The sequence below is a fragment of the Hyposmocoma kahamanoa genome, unplaced genomic scaffold (assembly GCF_003589595.1).
Source record: "Hyposmocoma kahamanoa isolate Upper Pololo Valley unplaced genomic scaffold, ASM358959v1 99426, whole genome shotgun sequence".
In the NCBI taxonomy this organism is placed as follows: domain Eukaryota; kingdom Metazoa; phylum Arthropoda; class Insecta; order Lepidoptera; family Cosmopterigidae; genus Hyposmocoma; species Hyposmocoma kahamanoa.
In genome coordinates this window covers 588-12693 of record NW_020655903.1, presented here as the reverse complement: position 1 = coordinate 12693, position 12106 = coordinate 588, and the positions used below count along the sequence as shown (strand labels likewise).

Below are 12106 nucleotides of genomic sequence, written 5' to 3'. Positions count from 1 at the left end.
TACTTCTGATCGCCAATGCCCTACGTTCCCTTTCAATGTCCTCATGGCCATTAAGGTCGTCGGTAATATAATGCCCAAGATATTTAAAACTATACACACGTGTCAGATTAACATCATTAAGTTTAATTAATGGTACTGATTCAGGACCTTTACGGCGGCCTTAAAGACCATGTACACACTTTTTCTACAATTATACACCAACCCATATTTGCCAGCATACCTCTCACAGATGCCCAGCAGTCTCCTGAGAGCCCCCACCGAAGGGCACAGCAGCGCCATGTCGTCTGCGTAGCTGATATTGTTGACGTGTAGAGAATCATATTTTACATTCAGCAATGGTATATGGGGGTTGATGTTGCTCGCTTCCGTAGGTTTACCCTTGAGACCCTACAAGTGACCCCTGGGTGGTGCTAAAGAGCAATAACTACTGGTGGTAGGCTTCGGCCGTGGCTAGTCACCACCCTCCCGACGCAGTCGAGTCGCCAAATGGTTTTTACCGTGTTCCGACTCGTGTTCGGGAGTTGCCATTTGGAGGTCGGGTCTGAACAGTTGCATTGCGTCTGACGGCGAGTTGTAGCTGCTTGTACTGCCACACTGAGCACTCGGTTCTGGAGGCTAGCGGGATCCGAAGCACGGTGCACCGCTGGCCGACCGTGGGAAGTTGGGGGCCCAAGTAGCGGGAAAGCCACCCGTGAAAGGCTGCCCCGCCACCCAACGAAAAATCCCGGAATGCTCCACCTTGCCGGTTGGCGACCGGAAGGGAGGACCAGGTGGCCATCTCCGGGGGGGTTCGGGCGTCCCCGCGGTCTCCAAGCCGATTGTAACCTCGTGTGGCAGTATGAGTCTGCTGCTTGGTTGAACACGACGCAGTGCCTCGTTCAACTGCCTTCCTCCTGCCTATTCACTTCTCCAAATCCAAAAATGAAAAACTATAAAAATGGAAAAAAGTATACACAGCGGTTGCACGTCCTCCCACTAAAAGTGCACCTCACTAACATCCGAGGTCTGCACTCAAATCTCGATTCGGTCCACTACCACCTTGAAACCGACAAACCGCAGCTGCTGTTCCTCACAGAGACGCAGATCAGATGTCCGACTGACGCAGCGTACCTCAGCTACCCCGGGTATACTCTGGAGCACAGGTTCGTACCTCGTGCCGGAGTCTGTGTGTACGTTCGCGATGACATCTGTGTCAAGCGTCTCAAGAACCTTGAGGCACCGAGTTTTTCAATTTTGTGGCTTCTGGTTGACACAGGAGTTACACAAATAGTGTACTGCTGTGTTTACCGATCGCACAGTGGAGATCAGGAGACGACCAAGCTGTTCCAATATCTAAGTGAGACGTCTGATGAGATTCAGCATAGGTACCCAGCGGCGCAACTAGTCATTCTGGGGGACTTTAATGCACACCATCAAGAATGGTTGTTCCCATACCAGAAGACCGATCACGCTGGGAGAGAGACGCGTAAACTTGCGTTAACGCTAAGCTTATCCCAGCTTGTCAGTGGCGCCACTAGGATACCAGATGTTGAATCTCATACGGCTAATTGCTTGGACCTTCTGCTGACAACTGATCCGGACCGATACTCTGTGGTTGTGGAGGCCCCACTGGGTACTTCCGACCATTGTCTGGTGAAAACTGTATCCGTATACTCCCCACCCGATCAGGGCCCTAGTGGTATGAGACGGGTGTGGCGATACAAGTTAGCAGATTGGGACGAAATGCGCCATTTCTTTGCGTCATATCTCTGGCAGGCGTGCTTTACTTCAGGAGACTCGTCGAGCTGTGCTGATGCTGTAGTCGAGGTCTTGCGTTTGGGTATGGAGTATTACATTCCATACTCTGATGTACCCAATGGACCCCAAGCTCGTCCATGGTTTAACGCTAATTGTAGTTGTGCTGAAGCACGTAAACAGTCCGCGTACCAAGCTTGGGCAGATGCTCGACTACGCAAAACTCCGAGTACTCAGAACATGAAGAAAGCTTTTAATAAGGCCGCCAAGAAGTGCAAAAGCATGTTACGTAGGGCCAAGTTCGACCATGTGCGCCGCATAGGAGCCAAGCTTGCCTCTTATCCAGCAGGCAGCAAATCCTTTTGGTCCCTGGCCAAAGCGGTCGAATCGAACTTTTGTCGCCCATCTTTGCCACCTCTGCTGAGGCCGGATGGCTCGCTGGCTCATACTGCGGAAGAGAAGGCGAATCTCTTTGCCTCACTCTTTGCAGAAAATTCGCGTCTAGATGCCGCAGGGACCCTACCACCTACTTTACCTCAGGCTGGCTGCACTATGGCGCCAGTTCGCATACGCCAAAAAGAGGTACTTAGAACTCTGCGAAATCTAGACGTGAATAAAGCTAGCGGGCCAGATGGAATTCCAGCAATAGTCCTTCGTAACTGTGCACCTGAGTTGTCTCCTGTTCTCACACGCCTGTACCGCCTCTCACTTGAGACTGGTGTAGTTCCCAGATCGTGGAAGCTTGCAAACGTGCAACCTGTACCAAAAAAGGGAAGCAGAGCTGACCCTGTCAACTATAGACCTATCTCAGTCACTTCCATACTCTGCAAGACTATGGAACGTGTACTCAACAACCGTCTCCTATCGTACCTTGAAGACAACGATCTCCTCAGTGATCGCCAGTACGGATTCCGACGAGGGCGATCTACTGGGGATCTTCTTGTGTATGCCTGTCACATATGGAGCGAGGCTATAGAAAAGCAAGGCGAAGCACTTGCAGTGTCTTTGGACATTTCTAAAGCCTTTGACAGGGTCTGGCACGCAAGCCTTTTAAGCAAGCTTCCCTCTTATGGGCTTCCCACTGACCTTTGCAATTGGATCTCGGATTTCTTGAGCGAACGTTCGATTCGAGTGGTCTTAGAAGGCTACTCTTCCGAACATATGGCGATAGATGCCGGAGTTCCTCAGGGTTCCGTACTGTCTGCAACTCTCTTTCTGCTGCATATCAATGATATGTTAATTCCAGGTACCTTTGCGTATGCTGATGACAGCACAGTTGTAGATAGGTACTTGACCAATGCAAGGGTCAGTGGAGAGGAAATCCAGTCTTGTCGAGAGTCCATGGTTAGCCGTTTAGATTTGACACTCCAGGCAGTCTCCGATTGGGGCAATGCCAATCTTGTCAAATTTAACGCTACCAAAACGCAGGCGTGTCTATTCTCCACAAAACGGAGTCCCTTTGAGCTGACTCCGACTTTTCGTGATATATCCATACCGATAGCCGATTGTCTCCAGCTACTTGGAATGGACCTGTCGTCCAATTTGAACTTCGGCAGATACATTGAATCCACGGCCAAAAATGCAGCAAGGAAGCTTGGGATCCTTTCCAGGGTGAGGCGGTACTTTACACCGGGACAGTTGCTCCAGCTGTACCAGGCACAAGTCCGATCGTGCATGGAGTACTGCTGCCACCTTTGGGATGGCTCTGCGACATATCAACTGGCCACTTTGGATTCAATTGACACCCGTGCCAAGAGACTTATAGGTGACTCGGAATTAGTGGAGGCGAAGCTGCAGAGCCTTGAACACCGCCGTAAAGTTGCCTGCTTATCGGTATTTTACAGGATATATCACGGAGAGTGTGCGATGGAATTACATGATTTAATTCCGCCTTCCCCTTTCCATCACCGGGGGACTAGGCGTAGGCTAGGGTTCCACCCCTATGTTGTGGATATTCCAAAGATTCGCACGAAGCGTTACGCTTCCACATTTATATGGCGAACGGCTATGGAGTGGAATTCCCTGCCTGCAGACTTGTTCCCTGAACGTTATAACTTGGACCTTTTCAAGGCGAGAGTGAATAGGCATTATTTAGGTGTGCATGCTCCATCGTCGACCTCATCGTCACTTTCCATCAGGTGAGATGGAGGTCAAATGCGCACCTATATTTTATAAAAAAAAAAAAAAAAATAATCTTGAATTTCACGAATTTTGAGTTACAACACTATTGTAATAGCAGTGCGATATAATGCATTTATCGCATGGCGGCAGAAATAGGTTATGGTGTCAGTGCTTTCCAGCGTGAACTCTTTCACAAGGTGCTCCACAAAGTAATCATAATTTCTGAATCTGTTTTCTTGTTATTGTATCGATGGTATGCATACAATAATGCTTGACACCGTGGTGGAAGGATTAGCCATTCGACGTAAGGTGCCAATTGTTCCCCGGCGTGTTCCAGACGTACCAGAAACGAACAGTCGTGCTGGGAGGCTCCTTCTGAATCAGTGAAACATCGCACTGACAAAATTCCACCTTACGCCGTTCCTATACTTGTGTTTTTTGCATTTCTTATCGATGAAATTTTAATAATTCTTTATTCAAGGCAACATAAGTCCACTAGTTAGTTTTACAGAACATAAGGTTCTGTAGGTTAGTTTATAGTTTAATATTTAGAAATGTTGTAAAATAAAACACAATGAAAAATAAAATTAATATTGAATAAAATAAAATTAAAAACTGAAAAGTGAAATATTAGTGTAAAATCACATAAAAATTTTTAAATTGCAATAAAGTAAGATAAACTAAAATAATCTTTAAAATTAAAATAAAACAAAATGAAATGAAAATAAAAATAAAATAAAAATTGTACTCCCAACATGATCTACATTACTAATTTAATTTAAAAATTGTACGACTTTAAGATTGACCTGAAATTTTTGAAAGCCTGTATAGGCTTTAAAAAATTTCACCTTGTACGTACATCGTAACGTGAGTTACATAATCTGTAGGAGTACGTTTCGTGTCGGTAAAATGCTTAGACTATTGTTCCTTTATTTTTTTCCATCATCTAAGGTAAAATTTCACGATTACTGTGTGGAACCAGAGGTCCCCAAACTTTTTTATTTCGTAGGCCCCATTTCAATTTTTTTCTGTTTTGCGAATACCCCGGCCTTTCTATAATGGATTTAAATTAAACCGTATACAAATGACATAAGTATAATGCAATTTTTGAGATAAAATACCTATAATATAACACCATTTTTGAAATTACTATATTAGTTGTCATATGCGAAATGAGTTTTTGAGAGCTTACACAGTGCTACTCACTTTGACAAGTTTAACTGCCACCGTGGCCGAACGGTCACCATGCTGAACTGCCAAGCAAGAGGTCCCAGGTTCGAATTCCGTGCCGGGAGAAATATTTGTATGGCCTACATTTATTTCTCTCGTGAGTTTGGGTGTAATTTGTTGTTGTCTATGTGTGTGTCCATGGCACCAGAGATGCACGGTTTCCTTAGTGCGGCGCTATGAGTGTGTGCCCGTTAAAACTTATAAAAAAGTTACATGTTAAGTTTTGTAATATATATCTAATATTTATCTAATCAAATATCTTGTTTGTTGTGAAATGTATACTTTATACTTTATTTATATGTCTATTATAAGAAAGTATTACGTATATACACAAGTATTATCTATGTAATGTGGATTATTTATTCAAGAAACAAATTTGAGTCATTATGGTCGCGACCTGCCTACATGGGTTCCCTTCGTGGGTGGACCCTTTATAAGTGGACCCCTAGGTCTCAATACAGATATACAATGCACACTTTGAGAATCATCAGTCTAATGAACAATTAAAAGTATTATTTAAAACGTCCTAAGCAGGTGATAGGTACGTTTAACAATTATTGAGTATCAATTATATAATTTTGCAGTTTAGTGTCAACATTTGCCGACACTTCGAGAGAAAAAAGATCGCCAGTTAATAGATTCCCTGACGAGTTCGAATTTGGCGTGGCAACAGCGGCCTATCAGATTGAAGGTGCTTGGAATGTAGACGGTAAGAGTTAAATACGTTAATTATTATTAATAATCGAACTCAACATCTAGATTTAAACAAAACATCCTTAAAGAATATTGAGAGGGTTATAGGTGAGTAAAGTTACGTGCTTATCGGTATTCTACAGGTCGGTATCACGAAGAGTGCAATGAAATTGTAGGATTTAATCCGCCTTCCTTTTTCCATCACCGGGGGAGTAGAGGCAGTCTTGGGTTCCACCCCTACGCTTCCCTGGCTGCTTATTCCCTGAACGCTATAACTTGGACTTTTCAAGGCGGTTATATAGGAGTGCAATGAGCATGCTCCACCGCCGATCTCAACGGCACTTTCCATCGTGTGTGATAGAGGTCAAATGCATATTGAAATATTCAAATTTATGTTTTATAATATATATGTATATATAAGTATATGTATGAGCTTAACAATATTAGTGATATGTCAACATAAACTAAACTAAAAAAATGACGGCAATATAATAGTTTATACAAGGCGTCTCACGACAATGGTACACTTAGGGAAAGTACTTTCAATATTGTAGATAGGATATTTTGCTTCAAAGAGGCATTATTTTATTCAATTAAATGTGAAACGTGAAAGAACTGAGCACGCGAAGGAAGCTAAGTGTCGTATTCTAGAACTCTACTCAATGCTCAAGTCAGGATTTGAGCAGACTTGAGTATGATTTCAAGCACTGGAAATACGACCCTAATGACAAGGACTTGAGTATGATTTTCAGTGCTCACTGCAATACTCAAGTCCTGACGTAAAACAACTTTGAGGCCGAGCGAAACACACAACTTTTCACCTCACTATAGCGAGGAAAATGGTAGATGAAACAAAAATAGTTAAACTTTGAAATATCAGTGTTTTAAAGTAAGTTTATCTTCGGATGCGTTCTGAATTTACACATACCAATTTTCATTCTTGCTTGTATACTTTTATTTTGTGTGGTTAATTTAATAAACACAAGTAGTTATCATTGACAATTTAATGTCAACAATAAATAAGAACAAAATATACGTACGGATTGATATTATATAAATAAATAATGTACGACAAATCGCGTAATTGAACGTGTCATAATCTTTTTTTATCGAAAGAAACAGTTAGGTGGATTTGTTGTGGATTTTCAAAAACCTTTTCCACGCTAGTGTGCAAAAAAACATTTTGCACCGAGATTTCTAATGAGAAAGAAAGCTTTTTCGAGCTAGTGAGGTCAATAAATATTCCATACTTATATTATATCTATTTTGGCAATTTATACTACGACTTTCGATCTCGCAACGCAAAAAATCACAGCAGGGAAAATCACTAATGCTCTAAGGGTCATTTTTTCTGTGTCCAAATAATTATTTTAATTTATTTCGAGCGTCACATTTCATGAGCTTGCAAATATTTCCAATCCCATTGTTTCATTTTTCTTGTTCTGCAGCGGTACCTACAGCGTTATAGGCATCGAAAAGTCATTATTGTTATTTTTAATCTGAATGTCATGTTTCTTAATGATAGATTCTTGTTTCGCCTTTGCTTGATTTTATTTCGTTGTGTTGTGTAATGTTTTTGCAATTTTCAGTGTTTCATCTCTATGTATAATGACCAATAAAAGTTTTTCCACACATATAGATTACATATACAGATATAACTACAAGGAGCGACATAGAGTTATTAAAACCACCAAATATTAATTAATTACTGTTTTGAATTCCGGATTTCCAGAAATGGTTTTACTGCATCGTAGGACAAAACTACTGATTTAGGAATTCAAAGTTGGATTTTAAGTAATTCTATTGGTGTCATGTAAAAATGCTGTAGATAACTAATCTTTCACCAAAACAGAGAGTTAGAAAGTAACGATAACGGTCACTCTCCGCCCTTCCCTAGTTTTAGATACCGGATATTGACAGAACGGTGACATTTGCTTGTAGAACTTCAGAAAAAAAATTAAATTTTATTTAAGAGGCGACTTTTAGTACATTTTACTTCGCATAAGAATCGTTGTGATCGCGCTCTAAAAATATTTTATTGAAATCAAAAATACTGAACAGATGTTCATAAATTCGAAGCAATAGCAGAAATATCGTATTTGAAATGAAAAATGTTCACCCTTGACTATTTTCATACTTTTTATGAAAATAACTGCTGGACGCTTACCTATACAAGACGAAACAGTGCCATTTTTGACAGCCATTTATCTTCATAAATATAATAAAGAGACGAGGTTCTTTCATCCGGAACTCCGGAATTCGAAAAAAGTAATTAATTAATATTTGGTAGTTTTAACAACTCTATGTAGCTATATCCACCAGAACTCCTTTTTCCAACCATTGATAATGACCCAAGAAGAATTTTATTTATCTTTTCTTTTTAGGTAAGGGATGGTCAATGTGGGATCATTTAGTGCATACTAAACCTAAATCAATAATTGATGGGACCAATGGAGACATCGCAGCGAATTCCTACTACTTCTATAAAAGAGACGTTCAGATGCTCAAAGAATTGGGAGTCAACAACTACAGATTTTCAATATCATGGCCGCGGATCATGCCTTTTGGCCGGCCAGATTATATAAATCCTCTAGGAATAGAATATTATAATAATCTTATTGATGAATTGTTAGCGAACGATATTACACCCTTTGTAACAATGTACCACTGGGATTTGCCGCAAAGTCTCCAGGAACGAGGAGGATGGCTAAATGAAGAAATTGTGGATTGGTTCGGAGATTACGTTAGAGTCCTGTACGAGAACTTTGGAGACAGAGTTAAGCATTGGTTGACTCTCAATGAACCTTTTATCCATTGTTACTTTGGACATGGTCTTGGTTTACACGCCCCTATGCTGTACTCTCCAGGAGAAGGCTATTACGAATGTGGGCGACATTATTTATTAGCAAATGCACGAGCCTATCACATTTATGACGATGAATTTAGAGCGTCTCAAGGTGGCCTGGTCGGCTTTGTTATCAGTATGGAATGGGGAATGCCAGCAACGAATTCAACTGAAGATATTGAGGCTGCACGCGATTATGCGGCTTTCCACGTAAGTTACGAAGTGCTTTTATAATGTAGTCTCGTATTTCCCATGATTTTCGAAGCGGCACCGAATTTTGATATTTTTTCTCGGAACGCACAAATACAGCGAAACTTAAAGCATTTCATAATCTTAGGCTGCTACTAAACGAACTGCATGCGAGACAGTCGAGATCAACTGCATGCGGTTATCGCCGCGCGCCTAGCTCAGGAGCTCAGTATAAAAGTTGACATCGAGACGGAAGCACGAATGCTATATCTGTTGTTATTGTTACGTCGCCGCCGGCGTAATCGAAGCCAAATACGAAAACCATCCAGTAATAGATCCACTAATGTTATGTTGCTATAGAGAAATTGATTTTTATGTACCGTACCGTACCCGAGACTCAGGAATTATGTGGGGACTCTCCCTCCAGGCTGGAGGGTCTACCCAACTAAAACCCCCCAGGGTGTACCTGACGCCGGTTGAGTCGGCGCCGTGGGGTCGGTGTACATTCACCACAACGCCGCCCCCGCCGCCCTAGCTTGCGCCAGGGCTCCCGCGCCAACTGAGGGGCAGGTCAGTTGTCCTCCGACCGGCCCCCAGACGAGGGAGGCCGTACAATCCAGGCTCCGAAGTTGGCAGTACTACCCTGGACGAACTCTTTCACAAGGAGCTCTACTGCTACTAAAATTAATACAATTAATACCATTATTTAAAAAAAGTTGTTTCAGTTGCAAAAACATAAATCGTTGTAAGAATCTCAGTTACTACTTTTGATTCTCGGTCTATCGTTTAAATCGACGCGATTTTTTTTGCATACAGTTGAGTTTCGACTGCATGCAGTTAATGCGTAAAGTTGTTATTAACTTCACGCAATCGAGGTCTCGGCTGCGGGAAGTTGATTACGACTTCATCGCAAACATGCAGTCAGACTGTTAGCAGCCAAGACTAACAATTGTATTTAGACCTTATTAGACTTACAAGTTTTTCCTTCGAAATGAGTCCATTTATGGACAGGATTCTTCAAGTGCTATAAATCATTATTATATGTATGTAAATACTGTATACTTAGTAAAGTGATTGACTTAATTGCTTTATTAAAACTACGGACACAGACACTATGTTAATGATTCAAAATTGATGTAGGAATTAATTTATTATTTGAACAGTTCATGAAGTTGATAAAGATTGTCTGAATGACTCTTTTAATATTTTAAAGGATATCCTAATCAATTAGATTAATTACCGAGTTACTAACTATAATATCATTGAAATATGTATAAACTATCAGTTTATTTTTTATTTTGTTTGGTTGTCTATGTGTGTGTACATTAAACAGTTTCTTCAGCATTAAGAAGTGCTTGTACATCTTTAATTTATAATTCTATCGATCGCATTCGACCGAATCAAAATGATTCGAACAGTACCTATACCCGATGATCCGGGTCGCGGTTTCTAAAAGATTCGATCCCGTTAGAGCTACGATCATTTTTGTTTGATCGGGTGCGGGTCATTCTAGCAAATTTTAACTTTTTGTTTATAATTTTAGAGGTTTTTCACCAACTGATAATGTTATGGTTATTTCATTCGTTCTCACGCGAAATCCCCACGTCTTGGTTCGCTATCTCGCTCTTTATATTATTTGATTGGGTCGAACATTTGTTCGATATATAATTCGTTTGAAAGACTTTTAGAGAAATTTTAATCCCAATTCAATCAATCACGGACGGGTAATCAACCATCATAGTTGCTCCGTAGCATAGTAATAATAATGATATGTGATAATAATTACGCATACACTCACAGCCCCGTACTAGGGAAAACTGTATCGCGGGTGCCATGTACACACAGGTAGACAACCACAAATTACGCCCAAACTCACGAGTGAAATAAATGTAGGCTATACAAATATTTCTCCCAGCCCGGGAATCGAACCCACGAACTCTGCGTGGTAGTCCAGGATGGTAACCAATTGGCCACGTAGGCAGTTAACAATGTCTCTTACGAAACGAAAATTTATGGAAGTATCGTGAGGGACGTGTGACTCGGTGTGACCCGTTAAAGGATCAAAAATATGATGAATCATTTGACCTGACTGTATCACATTAAGCATGAGTTATGATCGACCCGGGTAATCAGAATTGATCGATCGACACAGGTCTACTTTAATTACAAATTGACTGATTCTGAAACCTAAAGTGTTGTTATTGATCGAATTGATTTCATTACAACTTTCGTTATGCATGTATACCATTCCAATTGATGTACATTTTTTTAAACAGTATAAATCTCTTCATGAAATAAGATATAGTATTTCGTTTGTTTCTGATTCATTGCCATAAAATTTAATGTGACATGTTTAAAAAAAAAAAATGTTTATCGTTTGCAGATCGCTCATTACATGCATCCCATATTTTCTGAGGAAGGGAACTACCCACAAATAATGATAGATAGAATCGCAGCAGCAAGCGTTCGGCAAGGACTGAACGTTTCTCGACTGCGTCCTTTTTCTAATGAACAAATAAAGTATTTAAAAGGATCAGCCGACTTCCTTGGCCTTAATCATTACCATAGCTCATATGTTTATAGAAACCCTTCTGTGGAAGGGTTATACCTTGTACCCTCAATTGGTGATGATTTGGCAGTTGGCACCTTCATGGACCCATCTTGGCCACATTTTGAAATGACATTTGTAAGTTTAATTTTTTTTATATACCACCTGATGTTAAATGGAAAGTGGAATCGAATCGTGAAATAACTTAGTTCAGTGTTGATTTACAATCACTGCCCTAGGCACCTCTATTTAAAAATATTGAGATAAGAAAATGATTCTCTTAATCCACCTCATCTCTTTTTACACATCCACTTTTATTTCTTTAGGTGCAACTTAGTGTTCAATATCAATCATTTCCTTCTAAATATTTTACATTGTGTTACCACGGCTTACATTGTGGATACTGGACGAAGAAGTCCCGGGTTCGATTCCCGGTAGGACTAATTTGGGAAATGAACATTCTAAATTGGTTCTGGTCAGAATAATAATTATAATAATAATAATAAGCCTTGGAAGAGGCGAGAGTCTAAAATAGATATAATAATAATAACAATGTGCCAAACAACAACATCAATTGCCTGGTCTCAAACTGGGGAATTCGCTGTACTATGAGTACCACAGCAACGTAATTCACTTCCTAGAACAACCAGACCGGATGGAGGAGAGTGAATTCCATTGCTTTGGTGCCTACTCATAATGCAGAAAATTCCCTAGTTTGAGACCAGGCCTTTGGTATGATTGTCTGG

At 40.8% G+C, this 12106-nt stretch overlaps 1 protein-coding gene across 1 annotated transcript; it reads left to right on the top strand.

Moving 5' to 3' along the window:
- Positions 1-5471: 5471 nt before the first annotated feature.
- Positions 5472-11498, top strand: LOC113239090 (myrosinase 1-like; the record flags this gene model as incomplete). Its single annotated transcript, XM_026475955.1, has 4 exons — positions 5472-5503; positions 5670-5794; positions 8163-8833; positions 11196-11498. Coding segments are annotated over exons 1-4 (1131 nt in total), but the record flags the coding sequence as incomplete, so codon positions are not given.
- Positions 11499-12106: the final 608 nt, after the last annotated feature.